Raw genomic sequence first — 25461 nt, 5'->3', positions numbered from 1 at the left:
GCAAGCCACCTCTGCATTCTCATCACTTACAGCCAACAAGACGGATATTCCGTGGGGCTGCCACGACGGAGCGACTTCGTCAAGCTCGGTCATTGGCTCCTTTCGCGGTGGCTCCCCGGTATTAGCTCCCGGTATCACGACGGGAAGCGGATCGCTATCCATTGTCTGTTCGCGCGATTGAAGAACCCAAGTCTTAATTCGAGTGTGTTTGGCTCGAGTGGGAAATGATTTCATCTTCACCTTTTCGGGGGCTTGGCTTTCTGCGCCGCAGCCACCGGGTAATAATACCTCACTTTACATCCTACGGGCCCAACTCATCACTTGGCCATGACGGATGATTCCAGCACCTCAGACTCGCAGATCGGCTGGGTCCCGTGTCCTGGCTTTGGAGTGAGGGGTTCTAGCAGTGCGGAATGCGGTTCGATATCCGAACGGAAACCTGGGTCAGTGTCCAGCTTGTTTCCAGGTTTAAGCAAACCCCTTTCCCAACATGGAGACCGTGGCCGCGCAAGCAAAATTGAATCCCCAGTCCGGACGGCCCTGTAAGCTACTCGGCAGGCTTGCAAGCCTCCGGCGCCGCCGCATCGGTTCGCGCCCCCTCCTGGCAATTTCTGGCTCGATCCCTCGCGACCGGTCCGCACTAATCAGATGCGCCGTCCATGCTCGTTGGTCCCGTTATCAGACACAGGGAGTATTATGATCTAGGCTTCCCCTCACGAACCGCCATGTTCCCCGGTCTATCCTCGTCCTCAAATGCCTCGTCAGCATCGGACCTTGATCCGATCCCGCGTCATTTGGAGTCTGCCCCGTCAATAACAGACGAACAGGGCCTCTTGTAGAAAGCAAAAGGCTACCTTCCGTACGTGAGGCTTGCGCTAGTCGGCCAATCATTCGACTCGCCGCCATCTTGGTGTCGGTCAGTGTGTGTTGGAATGCTTTCCCGGAGCCCAACCCCCAACCCAATCCAGGGTTCTTTCAGTCCAACCGCCAGGCACAGGGAACATGCTTCTTGCGACCTGGTCTGGGCACGTCTGGAGCGCAAACATCGGGGGAGTGGGGTCGATTGGACATCTCGAGACTCAACTCAAGGCTGCGCGGATATCTATCCATGAAACGTGGAGCAAAATCGCATGTTCAATGTCATCACGTATTTCCACCGTACGGATGTCTTCCCCGAGATCATCTGCTAGCACAACGGCGAAACGTTTACTCACTGTTGGAAGTAACAGGCCCACCAGGCGAATGTGACGCCCGGTCGAGAAACGACTAGATGCCCAATGGACAAGCGTCTAATTACCGCACTTCAGGCGTCGCCTCCGAGTTGTCGCAAGATACCAGGTCCAACGCCACACGGCCCACTGCCTAATACCTCAGTAGTCTTTAGACTATGTTTGCTCGACTGGACTGACATTGACCGTAAGTATCTTGATTACTGCCCATGCCCCTTAGACACCTGTCCCTCACCACTCGCAACAACTAGACGCCACCCGCATTCCTGAAATTTACACAGTAGAGCGGCAGCAATAGTTGAACATCCTTTCGGTGAGCTAGGAAAGTGTCGCCCAGCCTGGAGAATGTGAGATAAGAGGTAATGCCACATCGAACTCCCTGACTGATCTCGGTCAAGCTACACCCACCGGTGGCGGCGCGATCCAGGTTCTTTTTGGCAAAGCGGAGCATGCGTAGTTACATGCTCGCTCGTAACGAATGGCCCCATGCGTAAATGCACGACTGCTGGAGGAGCTTCACAATGCATCGGCGCCACATCATGCAGAACCGGCCAGCACAAGATGCGAAGATGTGAAGGGGGAAACAGGACCATGTAGATTGCGAGGTCGTATCCTGTGCGGCCCATCGGACACGGGTCGGAACTCAACCGAGGTCATGTCGAGCCAGCCGATGGAATCGCGGCCTTCACAGGCCAGAGAAGGTGGCAAGCACGTCAAGCCATATAGCGGACCGCTTGACGAGTTCTGGGTTGTCTGGTACGTGTAAGTTGAGCGCGTCGCTGGAGTATTATCGTCTTTGCCTCATCGAACTATCGCTCACTAAAGCAGCATCAGCTCGCACGGCGTCATACGAGCCGCCCAAAACTTTTTCGCGAAAGATGGGGGTGTCATTTCCCGTCGCTTCCCAAAGCAGCCTCATCTTTTAGCCAACCATAACCGCCCCGTTCGTGATTCATTTCAGTTGTCTTCCGCAGACCCTCCATCTGGTCGGATATTTATGTCTTGTTTACTGTGCTTGGGCGATTTACTACATGGACGAAAGGGCTCATCTGGAGGCAGTTTGACTCGTCAGATGTTGAATCTTCCTGACTTCACCTCAGTCCGAGCTTGGGCACGCAGATGCCGCGTGCAGCTACGGGAGGGGCTCAGACATCCAGACTCCCGGATCTCAGTCACCTAGACGCCTCAGCGCTTGTTTTTGACGATCAGCCCGCCGTGGCCCTGGTCATTGAGGATCCCTCTTACGGTAATTATACGGGGCCGGTGAAGTCTACAAAACTGCGACGCAGCTCTGACTGGCCTCGACATCAAGAGGATCCCCCGAGACATGGGGCCCCTTCGCAAATGATATGTGGGCGCGGTTTCCCATCAATTCCGCCATGCGATTGGATGGCCGAGATTATGCCTGGAGAGGCGGTGGATATCTCTCATCGCAAGGTCGGTACCGACGCAGAGCATGAAGAGTTGACGACGCCGCAACCAACTTTGACGGACGCCATCAGCTTGTTCGATGACACAAATCTGGTCGTGCGGAGCATTTGTGTCCGCCGCCTTGCTTTCTTTTCGGAGCAGCCAAGATTGGGGTCTACGCACCGCTCATTTGACTATTCGGTATTGGTGTAAAAGCCTCATGGCCTTCCGCCAGTTAATGTCTCTCCAGTGCATATTCAGACTTTATCAGGCATTCGCTTTGTCCTCGCGACAGCCTAGGATGTGAAAGAAAAGCCAAAGTCGCGTAGGGCTCACGATCCTCGTAAGCGCAGGCGACTATCTGATGTAAAGCCCTTCTTCTGAATGCGAACGAGAGATAACCCTTCGCTAGCAAGCCTTGAGGTTGGATACGAGCGAGCTGTTGACTATACCTTGTGGGATATTCGCCCCTTTCTTTCTGACTGCCGACATGAGCATAGAATACCGGACGAAGCAACTCGAGGTGATGCCGGGTGCTATACATGACGTGCGTATCCTTCAAAATGGTTGAATACCATAATTGCCGAGCACAATTGCGCGGGTAATAGGGATGGTTACCCTTCCAAAGCAAGCAGGTGTCGAACCATCACCCAACAACTTGGCGAGGGGAACTTCTTGCAGGCTTGTTGGCCAGTCCCGGACAAAACCCGTTAAAGGGCGGTCTCGTCGCCTTGCAGGTCTTGCGACGTTCATATCATGAACACGAGAGGTCGACAGCATGGATGTTCGGCATTTTACCAGGCAGGTATTGACGTCGAAGACGACGTCAAGATCTCACTAGCAGACGAAGCAAGGTCCGATTAAGTCATTGTTTCTATCGCCCTGGCCAGACGGAGAGTGGTTTGATGTCATTTCGCGAGGAAATCTTGGAAAAGCTGGCGGTCGCTTCGCCGTCATCTCGTTCATCGTCCCGTGAATTTATCGTTAACCGGCCCTACTTGTTTCCCGCAGATGGAGACACAGAAACAAGATATCGGGGGAGGGGGATAGTATGTGGCCCAGTCTATGAGGCGCAGCGCCAACGACCTGGTTTCTGGAGATGACGCTTCATTTAGGATCCCTGATGCCGAGTGACCCGCCAGATTGGGCGTCGTCGGCAGTGACGGCGAAGAGGGCGAGGGGTAGCATGCTTGTAGGGATTCGACGCCGAGATTGCCTCAATGGATTGCTGAGTGTCGCCGAAGATAGGCTCGAAAGTTCGGTGTGATGAGGTGGGATGAAGGTGTGGGCATGGTCATCATCGTAGCGCGGCGAAGAGATGGAACTTGGGGTGCCTGGCTTGTTTCATCTTGCGAGATGGCTTACCAAGGTCATTTTTTCAATGGTTGTCGGCGCCACTGGTTGACGTTTCTTTGCCTCAAGTTTACTCATTTTCGTAGTGTGTGTACTTCGAGATTGATGTATCTTCTAGAGCGCCGTGATGTGAGTGCCGAACGCGGGGTCACTTGGTGTACTCGCATTGTCTTCTCTGGGAGGGCACGACCACACTGTATTCTTTAATGCGTTTCATTTATGTGTTTGTCTGTCTGTCTGCTTGCCCACGATGGAATGGTTGCAAATGACGCCAGAGACCGACGCATTCTGTCCAGGCACAAGATCCCAGTCATACTACACAATAGAGATGACGTGTAAGGGATCGAAACACCGGGCCGTTGTGTTTAGCGTCCGAGAGCTATATGATATATAATCGGATGAGTAAACGACGACACGATACCGTGCGTTAGACGTCGAGGATTTTCTCCCGCCTGCCCGGTCCTCCGGGCGGACAGTGTCTCACCGCGGCCCCTCCCGGATTCCGGAGGATGGGTGGGAGTGGCGGGGGCGGGATGGATCAGTCAGCAGCCGCGGCCCTTTCGACATGCCTAAACCCCGCCTTGACATCACCCGCTCGCCTCTTATCTAGAGTACCGATTCCTTTGTCCAAGTCTTCATTCAACGGCATCACGGCCATATCGCTCTGACACCGAGAATTCGTTTAAGGGGACATGGAAAAAACCACACAGAGAAAAACCTCCAGAATCAGAAACCGAAGCAGAGACAGGCAACCATGTCCGGCATTGGGGGCGATCTCCCCAACATCAGGTCCGAGGCCTTGAGCAACCTCAAGGCACTGACCTTTGACGTCTTCGGCACGGTCGTCGACTGGCGCACCTCAGTTGTCGAGGAGCTCGCCTCTCGCGCGCGGGCGAAGCTCTCCTCGACCCAGTCCCCGCCCCCGGCGCTCGCGGCTGAGGAGAGGGACGGGCTCGCGGTGGCGGACTGGGGCCGGTTCGCGCAGGAGTGGCGGGACTCGTACAAGCGCTTTACGCTGGGCTACGTGGCCGGTGAGACGCCGTGGAAGGACGTCGACGCACACCACCGCGAGAGCCTCGCGGCGCTGCTGCGAGCGTGGGGGCTGGGCGGAGTGTACGGGGACGAGGAGGTACAGGAGATGAGCCTGGTGTGGCACCGGCTGCGGCCATGGGCGGACTCGGCCCCGGGTCTGCGGCGGCTGGGGGCCAAGTTTGTGACCTCGACGCTGTCGAACGGGAACCGGGCGCTCCTCCGGGACCTGGACTCCTCGGGAGGCCTCGGGTTCGGGAGGTTGCTGTCGAGCGAGGACTGGGAGGCGTACAAGCCGAGCCCGAAGGTGTACGACGGCGCGGTGGCGGCGCTGCTAGGGGAGGGGGGCAGGGCGAGAGAGGTGGCGATGGTGGCGGCGCACCTGGGTGACTTGATGGCGGCGAAGGGGAGGGGAATGAGGACCGTGTACGTCGAGAGGCCTGGGGAGGAGGACTGGGAGAGGGGAGGGGAGGCGTTTGAAGATGCCCGGGGATGGGTTGACATTTGGATCGGGGAGGGGGAGGGCGGGTTCGAGGAGCTCGCTAGGCAGTTGGGCGCTTGAGGTTGGATGTGAGGAGAGGGGGACGGAGGTGGTGAGAAACATGGAAAGAAGCTACGATGATTTGTAATGGGTGAATCAATAGAATACAATGGGTATGATGGTAATGTCTCATCAAGAAGAGTACTACCAGCCAATGTGTTGGATTCAGTGATTCATCGACGCAGAGTGGATGTATTGAAATCGGAAAGAGACAAACAAGGCGGAAGGGTAAGCTTGTGAAATCGATGGAAGTGTCGGGGCTGCTTGGATTTGCAGCGTGATCTTGCAAACGGGGGGGCGTTTGGGACAGAAGCCTCTTTCCCACTCACGATCCCAGCCATAATGGCAGTATAATCATCGGAAATTTCTATAACCAAACCGCCTATGGAGGACATGTCGAACGGTTCGATATCGGGATGAGAAATGGGCCGAGTTCAGAAGATGTGGCGGTTGGGAACTGCGTGGTTGTTGTAGACGGCTCTACCAGTGATTGCCGCCTGTCCGAGACTATGTGTTAGGTATATCAGCCTATCATTATAAGCTCAAAGTGCAACCATCTTTATGGGCCAAGACTCGGACTGGGTGATGATGTTGGCAACCCGGCATTAATGTTCGACGGGAGCATACAGTCTGGAAGCAATCGTAAGAACATCTACACAGGTACATAACCCCTTCAAACAGCCTTATTTGGTAGTGTGGTAATTGGAACCAGTTGATTCGTAACACACCTTTATCTTACAAGCTATTGTCACTACTTCGAATCAATATCAACCCGAAAGCCCTCAGGTCACTTTCTCCTACCTAAGATACATCCACTTCACCGATTATCAAAGTCTCCCAAAGATAGCAGACAGCCTGAGATAAGTAGGAAAAAGATTTGGACAATAACAATCAATATACAAAGCATTTTGTGTCTCAAGCTTAGTCATCGAATCAGACATATCAATGGGGTTGCTTCCGGCGATCAACATCCAAATGATATTGCTCCAAGCTTTGAATCTACGTTTATTCCATTCAACGAAGCGAGAAACCTCATATCCCTACAGCCATGTTTCCAACACAATAGAAACACTTTAAACGGGGCCATTGTCCCTTGATATCGCTCATGTGTTTTGTTTAGCATCTGGGGAGAAAGTATGTATTAATCATGCACCCACCTATCAACAATACCGGTTGTCTAGGCATAAGAAACATTCGACACTTCCAACCGTGTAGTGATCATTTCAACTAGGTTGACGTTTACCTTGATATAAATGTAGAGTACTTGATCTTGCACCAAACATCCATCCAACCGCCGTTGGCTCTTCTCGACACCGAAGCAATTAGAAGTCAGGCAAGAGTCCCCCACTGTCGTGCCAAAACCGCCCGACATGTTGAGCTTCACCGACGGGGGCTCAAATGCAGTCTAGGCCATGAAGCAGAGCAGGGCTGAAGATCCTAACAAACAAGCGATCACGTTTTGGGGGAAAGCCGTCATTCCATGATTCATGAGAGGCGACCAGCTGCCTTCGAACCCCTCTCGGAAGGCACAGAGCCTGGGCCAGCTTACTGTGGATGGTCGCATGTGATGAAGAAAGGACTCTTTCGAACGACACGCCGCAGAGACACGCTCGAGACACGGCTCTTGGCCGGCAGACGTCGGTCTCATCATCTTTCATCTTCTCCACTACTACCTCATGGGACTCGGTATTCTCGTCGGGAGCAGCAGTGTGGCATCTTGCGGAGATGTGATTGCCACAGCAGCATCACCGAAGTGCCTGCGGCATGTGTCCCCGAAGCGAGAAGTAATGAACACGAACACGAGAGCCGACTCAGGCGCGCAACGAGAGGCAAGCTGATCACAGTCGCATCAGTCCACATACTCGTCCCTTGGTCGGTCGACCTCGCATCAACGGCACCGAAGGAACGCCTCTCCCGTCCACGTCGGCGACTTGGACTTGCGATATGTGCTGTTATAGACTTTCGAGTAGCGTTGTTCGGCCTTCAGCCCCAATGGCTTGTCCGTCCCCAACTGCCGCCTGGCAGTCAGAACTCGGATCATTCCAAGCGGCGAGATTCGTGACGGGCAAGCCACCGACCGACCGGACCACTGGGGAGGCGCCCGGCAAACGTTCCCCGTTCCGGCGTGGGGCTCCTTGAGGTCTCCGAAGAGCACCGGTGGAAGCTTGTTTGAGCAACGCGCATCACCACCTCGGCGACGTAACCCATGTCTCTCAAAGAGACGTTGCCCTGTCCGAGTTTCCAGACGTCGGGCTCGTCCGCTCTTACTGTTTCTGGGGGCAAGAATCCGCAGCTCGGCTGAGCGGACGTGCCCCGTGGCGACGCCCTCTGTCCTGTTCTACGAAAGCAACCCCACGAAGCACCAATTACCACCCCTGGATCTCAAACCTCCCCCACGCGGGATGATGACCCCAACGCCGCGAGCCATCAGTCCCTCTTGGCAGAGTTACGCGACAAAAGATATTGTACGTAAGTGCCTGCATGGCATCACACACCCCACGCCCGCCGCCGCTCTGCTGAATCCTGATGATGGTTAGAACGAACAAACATGCAGCTACGGGAGGCATAGGACAATCATTCCGTTCATTTTGAGTTCAGACTAGCAGTGGGAAATCGCCAGGCGATTGGCCCCGTCGGTTGGCATGAGACGGCATCCCAACCTCGCCCGTCCGGACCCCATGGGAATCAGCCCCCCCCCCCCGTGGGTAATGTTTGCACTCTCACGCAACCGATTTGTGATCAAAAGAATCTGTTAGTCGATTTACCATTCCGCTTTCCGGCCTGGGGGGATAGGATCCTAGAAAGGAGGATTGGAGCAACGGCAGCGGCGGCGGCTGCGGCAGCAGCAGCAGCGAGAGGCCATGGCCTCAATTTCGAAAGACTTGATAGAATGAAGCTTGGAGGAGGAGATCCTGGAGCAGTAGCCCCAATGACAACCACCCTTCCCGCTCTCTGACAGAATAAATCTTGGCATACGCCGGGGTAGGATGCCGATGTCGTCGAAGCGGCCGGCCGTTCGTTTCGCGAACGGCTCCGCCGCGAAAAGTGTGCGCGACCGGAGTCCAGCCCCGGGGGCGGTGATTGGCAGGCTCTGTCCGAGAGCCGTGGGAAGAGAGGCAACGCGCATGGGTCCGGGATCCCTCGTCCACCCCCATCCCCCTCCCCTCCCTCCGGAAGGACGACGATGGAAGCCCCGGGAGTCCAAAAGGTCTATGGTCCATCCCGCGTCCCGTCTCCACACAAAAAAAAAGAGACAAAGGAAGAAAGAGAGAGAGAGAGAGAGAGAGAGAGGGTGAGAGAGAAAGAAAAAGGCGCGCCACAGCGAGAGCGGACGTCAGCAAGGGTCCTGACTCGGGATCCCTGCAACGCCGAAAACTACCGCCCCCCTCGCCGTTGCCTCTTGCTGTCTATTTACCTATAAGATGGCAGTTTAGACGAGCGTGGAAAACACCTTCCACATCGGGCTTTCGATCGAAATCCTAAATGGGGGTTTACTGGTATTGTGCACGTGGAGCGCGTAGGAAGTGGTGAAGTGAAAAAGGCGGCGGCGGCGAAAAACAGCTCAATGTTGGATTGGGCAATGTCGAATATCGACCGTCGTGTCAGGGTCCGAGATAGCCAGCGGCCAGGGCCGGATTGGGCGATAAGCAGGTGGCAGAGGACTGGGGAAAAGAGAAAATAGGCATCGGCCTAGATGCCGATCCTCAGTTCTTCTCAGCTGACAATCGTTTGTCCAAAGTGGGAAGACCCTCTTCGAGAGCGGGACACATCATCCAGGCTGGGAGGCTCTCTCACCTGCCGGTGATCTGCAGACCGTCGGGCACGTCAAGGCCGCCAGGCTATCCGGATACTCCATAGTATTGGCAATACTTTTTTTTCTTCTGGGGTTCTTTTTTTTTCCCTTTCTCTCTACGACTCTCCTTTCCCCTTTCTCTCCCCCTCGGTGTGGAGCACGCAAAGTTCTGCAGCGACGGCAATACCCAGGAAGATGAAAGATAAAAAGAAGAAAAAGATGAGAAGTGATTTGGAGTCCGAGGATCACGCGTCGAAAGCGAGATGCGGTGAAACGTAACCCCCGGAATGGGCCCTTTTGAACTCTCATCTCATATTCTTCAACCAATGGCGCGGGACATACACACACACACACACATACCTGGCCGTGTTTCCCTTTCCCTTTATCCAATCTCATCAACCAGGTCTTGTCTTGATTAGGCGGACCGGTGAGAAGACTCGGCATGGTCTTGGTGGTTTGGTGGCTGCCGATCGCCCGTTGCTACACCGGGCCTCTCACCTTACCTCCAACTCACCTCATTTACCCCGAACTTGTAGCTTTTTTCGGCGGCATCCTTACCGAACCAGCCTTCTCCTCCTCCTCCTCCTCCTCCTCCTCCCTCCAACGTCGACTTGCAGACTGCAGTAGCGACATCAGCATCCTCCATCACCACCCTGGGAGGTTCTTTACCCGACGGAGCACTGCCCCTGGCCTCCTCGGAATGATGGTGTGCGCGAGGATGTGTGAGTGTATGTGTATCGCTGGTTGGGAAACAAGATACCTAGAGTGACGAGCACATGTCCCGTTCTAGGAGAGTAAAGATAGTATGTACCTGGGTACTGTACAGTAGGTAACGACGTTGACTGTATTAGTAGACAGTGTCTGAAGACAGTGTGCGGACAGGTGATCAGCAACCCAAAAAGGACTTGTCAAATGGCGCCGGCCCCTCCTCCGGACGCACGGACAGCATACCGGCTCCAGCTCCCGCTTTCCGTGGGCTCGGACTCCCTCTCGCCTTGGTTCTTTCTGTTCTCCCGAGTCTCTTCTTTGTTCCCGTCAATCCATCAATGTCCTCCATGTCTCTCTTCATCCCGTTCAATGACCGGCCGATGACCGATACTTAATTACAAATCTATCCCGAGGAACTCGCATACCCAGGAGCATGTGCTCAGCCTACGCCGTTGGGGTCTGTGTGTTGGCCGCCGAAGGGGAACCAAGCAGCCACCCAGGCGAGGAGCGGAGCTTGCTCCCTTCACCCAATAGACCACTCGGGAGTTTCCAGCAGGGAGGGAGGGGGGAGGAGGGTGTTGGAACTCCCTGAGTCGCGTTTGTGCGAGTGTGCGTGTGCGTGTGCGTAAGGCGGACCCTTTTCTTCCTTTCTTCTCGTCATCGTCTCCAGCAAACGCGCTTCAACATGCTGGACACACTGGACATGGAGCATCAACATGCCCCTCCCTCCCTCAGCAGTGCCGGCATTACATAGAGAAGAAAAAAAAAAAAGGGGGGGAGGGAGGGGGGACCCTTGGGGCACTCTCTGGATGACTTGCCCTGCCTGCCGATAGGACAGGTCAATAATTTCATGCTGATCCGTCCCCTCCCCCCTTCCCCTCTCTTTCTGTCACGTCTTCTCCAAGGAGAAAAGCCACAGCGATAAAAAAAAAAGGAGGTCCGTGTTCGAGGGGAGGGGCGGCGCTGCTGAGAGGCGTTCCACAAGCCCAATCGGCACCTCTTCCATCGTTTCGACCTTAAGAGGAGCGACGTATTGCAGTTTGAGGAGAGTAGCGCAGAGAGGGGGAGAAGACGGGGTAGAGAGGGTACCCCATGAGACACAAAACAGGTGAAGTTCGAGAAACGGATGGAGGGTTGCAACCCATGCACACAGTTATTGAAGAACGCCACAAGAACCAAGGGAAAAGCAAAAAAAGAGAGACTTGGTGTTCCGACAGAAGCATATTCAGACTCACACTTCTGGCATCACCCCAGACGAGGCCAGCGCGAGTCCAACCGGAGCAACTGCGGCAATAAAGAGTGCATCGTTGCACTCGTTTGCCCATACTTGAGAGGGAGGAAACTAGGTGCCACTGGGAGAATCAAGCATATCCCAAAACCAGCCATCGTGAGCGGCAGAAAACAACCCTTAAGACTAGAGAATAATGGAAGAAGGGCGAACGGATTCAAAGGCAACCAGAAACAGGGTTGAAATAAAAACACTGTTGAGAAACAAAGAGGTGCCATTAGGGCGACGACGGGAGGAGGGACCATCCATCCCATCTCGCATTATACTTTCCGCCCAGAGATGCTTGATATCCATATACCGAGAAAGCCAAAACCCACCAAAGTCGGCGTGCCACCGCGCGCCATCTATCGACAAGCTTAAACGTCTGCATTGCACATTGTCCGTCATTGTCATCGCCGTCATCGCCGCCTTGCAGAAGCCCCTCCGGATCCCACCCAGCCCTCCACATTCAAAGCAGTCGAGCTTGCTGCGTCAACTCTATCTCCCCTTTGCGCCCTCCCCTTCACCCCACCCCGGGCCTCACAGGGCAGACAAGCACAGATGTAAGCTTACCTAGAAAACAGTCCGGTTTCGAAACGGGGAGAACACGACACCTCCCCCCCCCCCCCCCCACCAAAAAAAAAAAGAGGAAAAAAAAGAAAGAATAACGAAAGTTCTTCAGCGGCTAGAGCCGCTCTTCCACGAGAGGGGGAAAAGCAAACCTCCATCCAAACCCCCTCCTCCCTCTTCCCCGTCATCTATCGACCCGGCCGTGAGTGATTGCTATAGCCCTAAGCACCCGCCATCACACATACGGGAGTCGACACACCCTCAGCTCCCGTCACCGTTACTCTCCAATGGTTCCGGACAAGCCAAGCGTCAATCTCTCTCTGTCTCTCTTCTCTCCAACTCACACCAATGAACTAGTCTCCAAAGATTGGCGTCTCGTCAAAGCAAACAAATGGTCCCCCGAGTGATGATCTTTCGACTTCTCCAACTCCCCCTCCCTTCCTCCCCCGGCCGCGGGCGCAAAGCGCCTCCATTGCCGCCGGTCCTCACCCCACCCTTTCAACCAACACCGCTCTCTGCATGTCAAAGGGGTCCAGCTACACAACTCATCGCGCGAACCAGGCGGATGAACAAGGAACATGAAGACGAACCACATGAAACACAACTTGTCTTCTACCAGAGAGAGAGAGAGAAAGAGCCCCGAAGCACCACCCATCCCACACACCCCCGTCCCTCCGAAACGCACACAATCCCTGATCGTTCGTCGCTAGTCGCGAGAGACGGGACTACTATCGTCGCGATGCACGCTACAGGTGTGCTACGATCTTAGCCTCTGCAACCTGCTAGACCCTTTCCCCCGGCAGGCTGCAGCTCATATCGGCGCAGAGACAAACGGCAACCCAAGTCATCCTACTGCGAGGGTTGGGGGGGGGACACTAAGCATGTGTTTGTACTTGTCATGTACCCCGCCCATCACCACCACAAACAACCCCCGAGATGGCTTCAAATCCCCCCCCCCCCCCATCCTTACACAATGCCATTCTTCGCAGCCCATCCCCATCGGTTCCCACCTCCTCCAAACCACAGCCACCTCCAGCCGCAAGCCACATCGGCCGAGAGCAGACCGCATTCTTTCGATGTCCGCCGCCAAATCCGATGCCTCCATGGTCCGGGGAAGGAGCGGGGGGCTCACACACAGTTAGAATATCGCTAGCCGAAACAGCCTCTTATCTCTGCCCCCGACTGCTCTCCCCCCACCCCCTCAGGACTGAAGGGAAACACTACAACAACCGAAACATGCCCGCGCCAGGTGCGTTCTAGACCACGCCCATCGTCCATCACCCATTTACACCAGCATCCCATCATCCAGGGAAGGGGGCAGAAGGGGAAGGAGAAAGAGAGAGAGAGTGTGTGTGTGTGTGAGAGGCTGAGAGAATGAGAGAGAGAGAGAGAGAGCACGTACGCCGGCCAAGGTTTGGCATCCTTCTTTCTCCCCGTTTTCCCGGGGACTTTTCTTCTTTCGTTCCATCGCCCATCCTGCCGGGAAGCTCGCGGACCACGACGCGGCCACTGCCCACCCGTCCTCCCGGGGTTCCTGATCATGTCCGTTCGGGACATTGTGCATCTTTTTTTTTTTCTATCTTTTTTCGTTTGACCTGCCATCTGTCTCCTTTCTAACCCCCCCCCCCCCCCCCCCCCCTTATTCTTCGAGAGGGAGGAGCGGGCTTGGCATCGCAACCGACGACCCCGCCTGGTTGTTTAAAGTACAATCTGCGAAATAAACCACCACCATACCTCCCCCCGCCCTCCAAACGTGTTCGCGGTAAATAAAATCCCGAGGGAGCGGAAATCGCGGGGTACGGGCGGTAAATGAACGGGCGTCCTTTTACCCTGTCCTGCCTACTCCCACTCTCTCCCAATGTGGCTGTCCCCAAATCCCCCCCCCCCTTGAACGTCCTTCTCAGAATCGACTTAGTTTCCGAGATGAGACGTAGCTTATCCGAATGTATACATGATCTTCTCTTTCCAAGGCGATCCTTCCCAACCGTCAAAATGTCTGTTTGGAGTAATGTTTCCCGACGTCAAATCAGGCATCAAATCGAATGAAGGAATCATCGTGGACGGATAATGTAGATTCAACGAGAAAGAAGTCTGCCTGTCCCAGATGTCCCAACTACATCCCGCATGGGGGTCGGCATCAATGTGCCGCTTCCCCATACACAACTCCTTCTGGGCTCGGAACCACGGCCAGGAAAATAAGGGTCGTTTCGGTATACACAGATTAGTGCTTGCTCCCACCTCCCGCAGTCTTCAGCAGCTCTTCCAATAGGTCTTCCCGCCGCTCTTCTCTCTCTCTCTCTCTCTCTTCCGTCTCTCTCTCTCTCTCTTTCCCTCGCTCACTCACTCTCGGCCGTTGAGCGAGAAGTCAAATAGTCCGTATGAATAATCCAAACCACGACACATGAACAATCCCGGGGGGGTAGAAGGTGGCAGATACGTGGCATCATTTTCTTTTGCGACCGGCTAGACGTCAAAAAAGGCCCGCGGGAAAGACTCCTGTAACACCGCCAGCTTGCCCTCATGTGGTTCGGAATGAACAAAAATAAAAACGAGAACTCCCAGTCTGCCCAAAGGTTTGATTGAATCTCAAGAAACCTACGCCCCAGAAATATGCCTCTCTTTTCGTGCGCCGTTCGCCCAATGGGAAACTGGTTGTTCATCCATGACGTGGGGAAAAATCCGAATCGTCTTCAAAGCAGAACTCGAAATCTCGTGCGTCCAATAGTCGTGGCCGTTTGAGGAGGGGGAGGGGGCCTTTGCCAGCGCTTCTCTAATGCTGGCAATCATCAAGTCGTGACGTGTGAAATGCTTGTGCCTCGCGGCAGTGGGCCCGTCGGATTTGCAAATCTGAAGGATCGGGGCTACGGCCGTGGATCCGAAGCAAGTCCGTCGATAAGGGTGGGAACATAGGTCCATGTCGCAATGAGGGCGACCTCACAAGACGACGCATTTACTCTTGCCTTCCCGTCTGCCCACTTTGCGACGATAACGATCGCCGCCCTCCTTGTCGTCGTACCTCGCACCGGCGTCGCCGTTGGTTGGCCGGGTGCTGCTCCGTCCGCCCGGTTGGGGCCGCGAGGCTGCCTGGCGCTGCCTCCGAAGTATTCTGACAACATCGTAAAAAGCCTTCTCCACATTGATGCAGTTCTTGGCCGACGCCTCGACGAACTCGCAGCCGAGCTCGCGGGCCAGGGCGTGGCCTTCTTGTGTTGACACTTCCCTCTCGGTAACTCTGTCGCTCTTGTTGCCGACGAGCATGATGGGCACGGGGGCTTGCGGGCTAGCTGCCGAAATTGGGGAGCCCGGGTATGACGGTGAGGATGCACATGATTCCTTGACTCGCTGGATCTGATGGTGAAACCGCTTAATGCGTGAAAAGGACGACCGTGATGAGATGCTGTAGACGAGGACGAAGCCTTCTCCGTCTCGAATCCATTGATCCCGAAGGGCTGTGTACTCTTCTTGGCCGGCGGTGTCGAGGACTTCGAGCATGCATGCTTGCCCGTCGATGACGACTTGCTTGCGGTAGGAATCCTCAATCGTGGGGTCGTACTGTTTTTTGGGGGGGGAAGCACGGTCAGCAGACGGCTCTTGGCGGCGATAGTGGCGGGGAAGGGTGAATTGAGGGGACGGTCGGAAAGGCGGCGACGAGGACGAGATTGGTGATGTGATGCAGGCGCGGAGCAGCGCAGCGCAGCGCGAGGCAGAGAAGATTGGGAGCGGCGACTTACGGTTTCGACAAAGTGTTGCAGGCAGAGCTGGATCGTCAAAGCGGTCTTCCCCACGCCACCGTCGCCTAGGACCACCAACTTGTACAGCACCATTTTTCCCGCCATGATGGGCAACTATCGGAGACGAACGACGATGGGAACGCGACGGGAGAGAGAAAAAAATAATCGTCGGAGAATCGACTCGCTCGATTGATGATGAGGAGCGAGGTTCAAGCGAAGCAGAGATTGAGGGGGCGATTCGCGGGGGCGGATCGGAGGGGGGTGATGGTTCGTCGCTGGTGGTTGTGAAAGTGATGGTGGTGGTGGAGGAAAGGACGACGAACACCGATGGTCGAGAATCGATGATAGGATAGGCACGTTGGAGAGGGAAAAAAGGTTAGGAACCTAAGGTTGGTAGGTAGGTAGGTAAGTAAGCAGTCAAGTAAGTAGGGTAGGCAGGTAGCGAGTGATATGGTAGCCGCCGTACAGGAGTCGGAAGTAAGGTAGCAGCCCAAATCTTGTTGGATTCTGGAGCCCGAGCCCTGGACGTGGACAGTGGGCTCCCTTCAGCAGACGGTGGATTGGATCGACCGGACTGGACCCGACGGCCAGTCAGTACGTAGCAGCGGCAGCAGCAGCAGCGGTAGTATCAGTAGCGGCAGCAGCAGAAGCAGCAACGCAACACTGTGACAGGGGAGGTGATGGATAGGGAGGGGGAGGGGACTCGAGGGCAGGTAGGTAGGTACTCTGTACCCACCTAGGTAAGGTAGGTAGGTAGGGTACCTAGACAGATTAAGGTGGGCAGGCAGCCGGGCTGGCTGGCTGGCCGGGCTTGGGTCTTGTCTGTTAGGTACCTAAGGTATCCGTACCTACCTTGGGTAGGTAGACTAAGGCTTGCCTGGCAACTGGCAGTTCGGTGGATAGGCAGACTGTCGGTCGCGGATGCACGGCGCGAATCGCTGCGAGTTGGGTGCCGCCGTTTATGTAATGTAGGCTTCCCGTCTTTCGTCGGTTTCAGTTTCTGCGACAATCTCCGTTCTCCCTCTGTTGCCGTGCGTATGTGCTTGTGTCCTTCTCCCTCTCCCTCTCAATCGCTCTCTTTCTCTCTCACTTTCGTCTCCTTGGATGGGCACAAGGTGAGCGAGGTGGAGAGTGGCAGACAATGACTGGATCGGCGGGTCTCGCTCGGGACCTGGGCTTGTGTTAGATGCTTGGGTTAGGAAGCAGGATGATACCGGGATAAAGGCAAAGCGGAGCGGAGGCGCACAGCCGACTGTTGGCTAGCCTGCTCAGAGGCTGTCAACTCTCGCTACCTGAACGCGCCAACCCGAGCCACTCAGCTTTGTATCCGCCGTCCAGCTCTGTATCCGCCGTGAATTGGGCTACCCGGGATGGAACGGAGAGAGGGTGTTGAAGAGGGGACAGGGGTGGGGAGACGGATTGGAGACAAGCCAGCAAGCAGTTCCAATTCCAGCAGAGCAGGGCAGAGAGAGAAACCAGAGAGAGCACAGTACAGCAGAACGGACCAGAGAACAGGGCGAGGCAAGTGTACGGTGCCGGTACGTATTGACGTCGTTGCGCACGCATGCAGCAAACCAGAGCAGGTAGGGGTACCTGGCTTGTTGGTACTGGTGTCTCGTCGGAGAACGTACCTTGTTGGTGTGTGTGCTGCGCGTCCGCAGTAAGGTAGCGCACAACAAGCATAGCAAGCACAGTATTGCCGTGGCCCGGCCTCGATGGGGATGGATCCGACGGTACGGGGTTCCTTGTTTGGGAGCCAGGAAGATCCAGGCAAAGAAAGGTTTACTGCTAGGCATGTACGTAGTACACTAGACAGGCAACATGGAGTTGACGAGGCAGGCAACGTGAGGGCCGAGATAAATCAGGGCGTGAATTCTACTGACGGAAGGCCGGCGATGTCGTTCCCATCGGAGTTGCGAGCGGGCAAGAGCAAGCTCACATTAGTCGTTGTGGGGAGTCCACAAGAAAACTGCCGACTGCAGACGCAGAACAGAGCCTTCATTGACTAAGCCGACGCGCGATCTTCGAGTCAGTATCACTGTATCGGTAGGTAAGGTTGTATCCGGGTTGCGAAGAGGTGTTTTCTCTCCCCTTCTCACTCCTCGGCGACGCTGAGATTCGGACAGCAGACCACAGCGGGTGACGGGCGATGTCTAGACTCGATGAAGGGGGACGGCGTTGACGAAAGTGGATTGGGCCAGCCAGCCGTGCGGGAAATCGACGACTGGAGGGGAAAAGACGAGGCAGCAGGGCAATCAATGGGGTAAGAGGGGCAATGATCAAGGATGAAGCCGGTGGCCGGTGTCGGGAAACCAGCAAAACGCTGTCTGGCGCGCGCTCGGTCCAGCACAAATTGACTGGAAAAGTGAGGAGAAGAATGCGGGAGGGCGAGAGCGACAGGAATGCGTGCGCAAGCGTAGCCGCAGAGGGACTGGGCTTCTCAAGAGTCGAGAGTCAGGGGAGGGGCACATGCGAATGAATTCTCAATGCGTCGAGCGTTGGGATGGCTGGATCTGGCAATATGTACCTAAGGATGCGCAGTTGATATAAAGCGATATGGCATGCAAGACAAAAACAGCTCGCTAGCTGGTTGGTTATTGGCTTAGATGATTCTTGCCTCGTCATACCTACGAACCAAACAACAGGCACGCTGCGTAGCTAACTGTAGGTAGGTAGGTTGGGACGTAAAGGAATGGAGGAGGAAGCTGCAGCCGGAGCAAAGTGACGGCGGAAAGGTCTTTCCTAGGTACCTCGCCCGCTCCTCCCCCTCCTCTGCTCCTTCCCATCTCATCTCTTTCCGACCTGGGAAGGAACCATCTCCCCCTAATGAGAAGGTACTTACTATCACGTCACGCATCGATATCAAGACGTGGGAGAAGGGGGGGGGGAGCGTATGTGTGTTTTACTTCTTCCGCCCTTGAAACCGCGAGCAGCACTGCAGTCGTCTCGTCAGCCGCCGTCAGACACCGTAGTGGCTGATGGACCTCGTGCATGCAATCCGTAAAATAGGTAGGGAGCTGCGAATGGCTGGGTAGCACCAACACAGCCACAGCAACCGAGTCAAAGCCCACGTCCATACTCCATGGTCCTCTATCTTCTAACCTCTATTCCACACCGAGCCCACCCGCACGCCAGCCCGCAGCCCCAGAGAGGCTTCGCAGATGGATGCATCCGCATCTTGTGGACTTCTGACGCGCGACTTACCGCTCGTCCTCACCTTGTACCATACGGATCCTCTCCGGAGAAGGCATGCGTCCCACTGGCCATGGGGAGGAGGGAGATGAGGAGGAGGGTTTCCCTGCCCGGTGCAAGGTGACGTTTGTATCGACAGGAGTCCAGTCTTGACTGCAACAACACCACAAGCTGCAGCTGCGGGTTGCGAGCTGCATGTTTTCTCTTCCCACATTAGCGCCACTGTCTTGACGAACTGGCCGGGCTTAGGCCCAATTGACAGCCAGCCTTTAGCCACACAACCCATCGCAATGCAGCTGCTCTTCTTCCCACCCGTACACACACACACACACACACACACACACTCATATATACATTTGGACGCACACGAACGAGTCACTGATGGGACTGCGAAACGTCCGAACCTGTTTCCTTCCGTTCTGGTATAGTCTGGTCGTATAGGCACGTTCCTTTGTTGGGCTCTGTTTGACCGTCCCGTGAGATGTGAGGAAACAAAGTTGGCCGCCTCTTTCTACGGTGGCTGAGGCACTATGGCAAAGCCTACCTACCCGTCTCCCGTACCCGTCCGGGTGGCATATGACTCTGGAATTGATTTTTACCCAGGGGTTTCCAACTGCGTTTCCCCCCCAAACTTTTTCTTGAGCAAGACTTACGTTTGTGTTCTCTCTACTTTTCTCTCGAGGCAATGCCAGCCGAGTTTTCTCTGCCCTCCTACACTACTAGGTTCGGCAAAGCACCTTTCTCTACCGATACAGTCCACCTGACTTGGGTAACGAAAAAGTACAAATCCAGTCGGTCAATCAAGGACGCTGCCGTTGACTGACCTGACTCCCTCGCAACCAACAGCGCACAACTCAAACCATCTCACTTCAAGTCAATCCTTGCTTGCCGTGTACTTGCGGTCTGCCAGACACGCCCGGCAACTGCAGCTTTGCGTACTCCGAATGCATGGTAGTAGTCTGGCATTGTAGCCGTCCACCTCCAAGAAAGTCGCTTGCCCCGGTCTGGTATTTGTTTGCGACCCGCACCACCCAAGGCCAGTCAATTTGTAGCGAGAAAACGCACTCTTAACTTGCCCTGGTTATAGACCCGGGGCCGACCCTCGCATCAGGGCAGCCGCGAACATGCCATTGACGACCGGCGACAGAGAAGCTGAGAATTCCTGCAGTGAGGTTCAGGTCGGCCTGGTACTTCCAAGCCATCAACCAACCATCCACGAACGGCCGCTTCAACAATTGCCTGTTGATGCGATCTGCCCTAGTCTGGCTTCTCCCTTAGCAGGGTAACTAATTATCCCAGCTTTGCAAGCTCTGTCCTTCTCCTTGGATAGCTGGACTGGCTGGCCGAGCTGTCGATCCGGTTCCTTTGGGAGCCACGCACCCGTCGGATGCCGAAAGATAAGCCATCAAAACAACAACTGCCAACAAGCCAGCAGCAGCAACACGCCTGGGTCTCGGACTTACCACGTTTTCTCTCCATCATCCGCATCAGATGCAAGCGAGGCCGGCACGGTGTATGAGCTCTCAAGGGTGCTGTGACATTCGTGTGCTTTCGTCCATACCAGCTGATGACCGATGCGGCAACCCCCCCCCGTAGATGCTGACCGTTCGTTTGTTTGCAGAAGCAGACTCGCACTGCTCATGCCACTGCACCTAACCTAGTCCCGGACGCGACTTTCTACTGGGCAATTGGTTTACTGCCCCTCCCCGCCCCGAAAAAAAAGTTGTCCACCGATGCCCACAATGAACACTAAGGAATATGCATGCACCTCACAGACCACCCGCCCGCCGTCCCTCGCATCACCAAGTCGGATAGTTCGCCCAGCAAGGTGCTGACCGATCCTCTATATGCCGCGATGGCTAACAGAGCGGCCAGGGTTGGACTCCAGGTTTGCACTGTCCGCACCTTGTCTGCAAACCCGTCTCCCGTCTCCTCTGCTGATATACATGCGGCCTGAGGCACTTTGGATTCGAGGTATGCATGGGATGACGACTGGGAACCACTAAGGCTGTACCGGGACGATACCCCACTCGGCGGCGGTCGCACTGTCCAATCGGAGGTATCCAGCAGATATCCACTAATGACTACCACCCACATTCTCCAACCACCTCTCGGCCTCTCAACCCCCTCGCTCCATCTCTTCTCCAAAACGCCATTTTCACCTTGGCCGAGCTACTCCCGAATCACTCCTGTGCTGGTGGTAGGCGTTTTGGTTTTTCTTTTCTTTTTCGTTGTTAAAATTTTCCGGCTGAGAGCGACGAGGGTTCCGGGAGGGAAGGGGGAGGGCCCCGTCTTCCAACACACTCGTTTGCTCTCCATTCTATTGATGGCCGACTACGGCCCGCTCGGTAAACAGGGCCGGTTTTGAACCTCGCCAACTAGCATCCGCAGCAGCTTGACATCACGAGACAGACGCCTCGATCAATTGATCCGACGTCATCAAGCTGGCCACCCCCAATGGGCTTGTTTTCAACTTGTTAGTAGTAATGGACGACATTAAATTGGAGACAGTGCATATCTGTTCTATCTTAAAGACCGGCCCCGAAAGGGTAGGCCGTCACCGACTGTGCGGGTTTGGCCCTACGTCTCCGGAACAACATGCCACGAAATTAGTGTAACTGTAACACGCACAACGCAAGCAGTCATGCCTCGTCCCGTCTCCTGCCGAGCTGCTGTCTCACCGACCTCCGTGCCAGACCCGGTCATCCGGGGCGACTCCGCAAGTCTCACATTAAATTCTCGCTTCTTGCCTTCTGCAAACTAAAAGCTGAACATGCCGCGCCATGTTAGTTCCCGGCCGCGGAACCTCACCGTTCAGCCCGTATTGGTCAGATGATGCGTGGCCGGCGGATAGACTCTCTTCGCTGCTCCGCCGTCGTCAACGCCCGATGCCGCTCCGCTCTGCACTTCGACAAAGCGACAAGCCTCGAAATTCTAGCCATGCATTGCCTGAAACGGAACATTGCAAGATGATGACAGCAAAGGCTGATAGGGGCATTGGATTCTGCGGACAAACGGCGGTCAGCAAGTCGACTGACCCCCAACCCGAAGGAGAAGAAAATATTGCTTATGGCGCCCATGCCCAGCGTTTCTCTTTCCTCGACCTGCATCGCCTCCTAGGCTTAGTAGTCAAGGCATTCCGTGGATGACTTTCCTAGATTTCCCTCGCCCGGCACGTTGCCTTGCGATTTCAACGGCCATGCACAGTGAGGCCAAGTATAGCTCAGCCATATGAAACTTCCGCAAACCCTATGACCTTGGCCAGTTTCCCCGACATCTGACAGTTTCAAGCGTCACGCTCACCGAAAGACTGTGTGGCTCACACTCGAGAGGCTTTGCAGAGCTCCGACTTTCGGTAGTGTAGAGGATAATCGCAAAAACCGCCGCCATCCAGTCTCCAAATCGAGTTTCTGCTGCTGCTGCCGCCGTCGCTACGCCATGAAACCAAACCGCTGGATATTCCAATACGCTTGATGCACCCAGTGGGAGTGGTGCGTCGTCAGAGCAGCACACGAGCTGGGCGATTGACGCTTCGCCTGCGCCGGCACACTGCATAAATAGAGGACAAGAAGGAAGTCTTGACTCCCTCATCTTTCTCCCCACGTCGGATAAGCAGACATGCAACAAGCACAACTGGCCCAATCGGATACCTCCCTGCTAAGCACTCTCGCCAGTTCTTGCGGGCATGTTGATCTAAAGATATCCTTAGGGTCAAAGTAGGTGTGTGGCTACCAACATGCCAGTTCGAAAAGTAGTATGGATAGTTCAAAGGCACTTGACCGACTGAGCCGACCCGTCACAGCCGTCACGAGCATCGTATGACGCAGTGTTACTGACATCGATCGTTGGCCATACGAGGCCGGGGGGGGGGGGGGGGGGGGCAAGCACCCATTCTCAGACTCCTGGTTGATACCCTACGACGTGCCTCTCTGGCGACCAACGTCCTCCGCCGGGGGAAGGATCGTCTCTCTTGTGTCGCGTATTTTTGAGGGGAAACATGCCTTGGAAACCGAATCCTTGGCTATGTTCGTCCATACGTCGAGGCACAGCTCGCCATTATGGGGACGTCGCAGCCAGGCGCGGATAGCGGTCAGCCAACTCGTGACCTGCAGCAATCACACGTTCTACATTAATGTCATCGCGGGTTGGATGCCCATCTTCCCCGGTTTGGTGCTAGGCAGGCATGTAGACCTGCGTCAGTGCGATACCTGCATATACTGCACGAACAGATGAACGGACATGACGAGACCCTGGCCGTTCAGGGTACGTCTCTGAGGCTTCCCCTCTGACGAACACTTTTGAGTGAGAAATTGTAACAAATGGTAGCTTGAGTGGCCTATCATTTCTCACGGTCGTAAATCAGATGTGTCACGGAAGGGGTTGACCATACCCGCCGACGGGCAAGGCTTAGCCACATGTTCATCACAGCCTTGCAACCCCACCACGAGGCAAGAGAAAAGAGTTTGACGACAATTTAACTTAGTAGGCACGCCGATCTTACTATTGGCTCTTTCTTGCTGTCGTCGACCGCACTCCGGCACAAAGTCAGGGTTGCCCGAGTTGATGACGTGGATTTCGTCACTCCCCATCCAGTGTGATCACAGTTCTTTGTTAAACGCTTTTATTTAACTTGAAACTCGTCCTTGCGATGAGGACTGCCCGCCACACGATGCGATGCCCTGATAATGTCGCGGCTAAGCCCGCGTAACGGCCCGCGCAGGAGAATAAGAAACGACGAGACGACGGAACAGAAAAAAGAAACATCCATCGTCCCAGGGCTGATCCCACGGATCCCTGGAACCGCAGACCAAGCCATGTTTTTGCCTACGTTCCCGATCAATGACCCAACTGCCGAGAGCACATCGAAAGGCACTATTGTCTGTGTGTGGGGGGGAGGGGGGTGTCAAATCCAAGATTCACTTTCCCCCCCTCTTGGGTGCCTGGAACATCTTGTAGTAATAGGTCTGGACGCTGCTGCACGAGCATGGGATGCGCGGAGGCCTTCCTCACTGCCGTATAGCGCTGCAACGTCGGGGCATGGGAAATACGGCGAGGCCAAGCGGCCGGCGTCCCTTGCTACTTAACAACAAGGCTTGTCAATTACCGACGCGGGAAAGAGAGCATGCCCCCCCCCCACGACTTACTTTTCTTAACCCGCCTCATATAGATGACATTCAAGGACTACTGATCCAAGGCTCGGCGCAGACATCTGCCGCCGAGGCGGGATACCCACGGAACACGTCTCCTAAGATTCATCTCGCAGCTTTTTCTTCCCGCTTTCTGCTGGGTGAATGGCTCTCAAGAAGCTCCTGAAGGATGCAGGTTATTTATTGGCTAGCACGAGCGCTTCTATCGCAACGTCCTTGGTTGACTACGTTTTGTGGTTGTCTGTTGAGTGCCTAGGCGCTCGTGGCCGCGAAAAGCGCAGGCTGCCCGCGCCGAACAACGCGGGACTCTGGAACTCCCATGTGGTTGTTTGGACCAGACGTGCAGTCGGATTGGGATGGATGTTAATCGCATACTTCGCCCCCCCCCCCCCCCCCCCCCCCCCTTGGCTTGCTGTAGACCATAGACTTTGCCCCTTCCACGCCGTTCCCGAATCTCGGGCGAATGGGAAATGCTACGTCTCGTTAGCTTCGGCCTTTTCTGCAGGGATTCCCAACCCAGCGAGTTAACTAAATTGAGTTGCTAGAGGGGGATTGTAGTTAAACGCCAGGGCCCCCATCTCGGGCGACTGAAATGTGGACGGGTCGGCGGTTTGGTGAGGCGGAATGGGGCGGCAGGCGTCCGACGATCCCATTTAGCCATCCCCCCCCCCCCCCCCCCCCCCCCGGCCCCCCAATCGGCCCCGGCCTCGGCGCTAGTGGTTCGATCTGGTCGTCTCCGTCTGTGTAGAGTCGTCTCCGTCGCCAGGCCTCGCCCGTGCTTCATGGCCCCGGAGCACCCTCCAAATCACCATAGACCCCGCGGATAGAACACCGGATGTCGGTCGTGTCGGCCCTTTTTTTTTTTTTTTTTTGCCAAGCGGTTTCACATCGCATACTTTTTCCGGCGAGTATGCTACTTTGATGGAACCATCGGCGTTCGTGTGAGAACCTGGTCAGTGGCGAGGGTCTCTGTTCCTCCGGGCATGTCGATCTAGGGCACTGCTTGAGCCGTCCATCTTCAGCCCGATGCAGGTTGAATGAAGGGTATCCTCAGGGGGCAATCTCGATGTTGTCATTACATAGAATGGCTGTGGAGCCGGTGGGTGCTGTGAATAGAGTAAGACAGTCAGTCTAGTGGATATATCTGTTCTACCGTTCGTAACGAAAGGGAGGAACCCGCACAAAGGGCATACATCCGACATCTCTCGGACGTACAGACCGGGGATCTGAGGCTTCCTTGACGTCCGGTGCCCCGGTTCTCGTCGGGCCGTTTTTTTGAGGAGGCGAACGCTGCGGCCTGCGGGTTTGCAGATCTGCTGCTCGCTCGCCCCCGTCCGGCGTGCGTTCGATTCCCAGGGCTCAATTTCGGCTGAGACATGAGACATGAGACCACTGCCCTTCTGGAAGGGGGAGGGGGGGTTGATGCCAAAAAAGAAAGTGAGGCGGGAAACCTCGTATGATTCTCGCGGCTGAGGATGGAAACGGGGCGTG

At 55.4% G+C, this 25461-nt stretch overlaps 3 protein-coding genes across 3 annotated transcripts; 1 reads left to right on the top strand and 2 right to left on the bottom strand.

Moving 5' to 3' along the window:
• Window positions 1-4431: 4431 nt before the first annotated feature.
• On the top strand, window positions 4432-5583 carry CDEST_13971 (Putative HAD hydrolase, subfamily IA, HAD superfamily; the record flags this gene model as incomplete). Its single annotated transcript, XM_062930127.1, has 1 exon — window positions 4432-5583. Exon 1 carries the CDS (start codon window positions 4747-4749, stop codon window positions 5581-5583), a length of 837 nt encoding a protein of 278 aa, XP_062786178.1. The 5' UTR covers window positions 4432-4746.
• Window positions 5584-9045: 3462 nt separating this feature from the next.
• CDEST_13970 (uncharacterized protein) lies at window positions 9046-10186 on the bottom strand. Its single transcript, XM_062930126.1, has one exon. It carries the CDS (start codon window positions 9797-9799, stop codon window positions 9332-9334), a length of 468 nt encoding a protein of 155 aa, XP_062786177.1. The 5' UTR covers window positions 9800-10186; the 3' UTR covers window positions 9046-9331.
• A 3773-nt stretch (window positions 10187-13959) lies between these two features.
• Window positions 13960-16015, bottom strand: CDEST_13969 (Putative small GTP-binding protein). The gene is made up of 2 exons (XM_062930125.1): window positions 15632-16015; window positions 13960-15452 (listed from the first exon to the last, which is right to left on the bottom strand). The coding sequence occupies exons 1-2, from the start codon at window positions 15734-15736 to the stop codon at window positions 14835-14837; spliced, it is 723 nt and encodes a 240-aa protein (XP_062786176.1). The 5' UTR covers window positions 15737-16015; the 3' UTR covers window positions 13960-14834.
• Between the last annotated feature and the right edge of the window lie 9446 nt (window positions 16016-25461).

Source organism: Colletotrichum destructivum, chromosome 9, assembly GCF_034447905.1.
Source record: "Colletotrichum destructivum chromosome 9, complete sequence".
NCBI classification, from domain to species: domain Eukaryota; kingdom Fungi; phylum Ascomycota; class Sordariomycetes; order Glomerellales; family Glomerellaceae; genus Colletotrichum; species Colletotrichum destructivum.
Note: the sequence above shows the minus strand (reverse complement) of the source record. Positions and strands in the feature narration are given on the sequence as shown.

Coding starts and splice junctions, on each gene's coding strand:
- CDEST_13970 (XM_062930126.1), bottom strand. CDS start 9,799: ATGCCGAGTCTTCTCACCGGTCCGCCTAATCAAGACAAGACCTGGTTG.
- CDEST_13969 (XM_062930125.1), bottom strand. CDS start 15,736: ATGGCGGGAAAAATGGTGCTGTACAAGTTGGTGGTCCTAGGCGACGGT. Junction 15,453..15,631: donor TGCAACACTTTGTCGAAACC/GTAAGTCGCCGC, acceptor CCCAAAAAACAG/TACGACCCCACGATTGAGGA.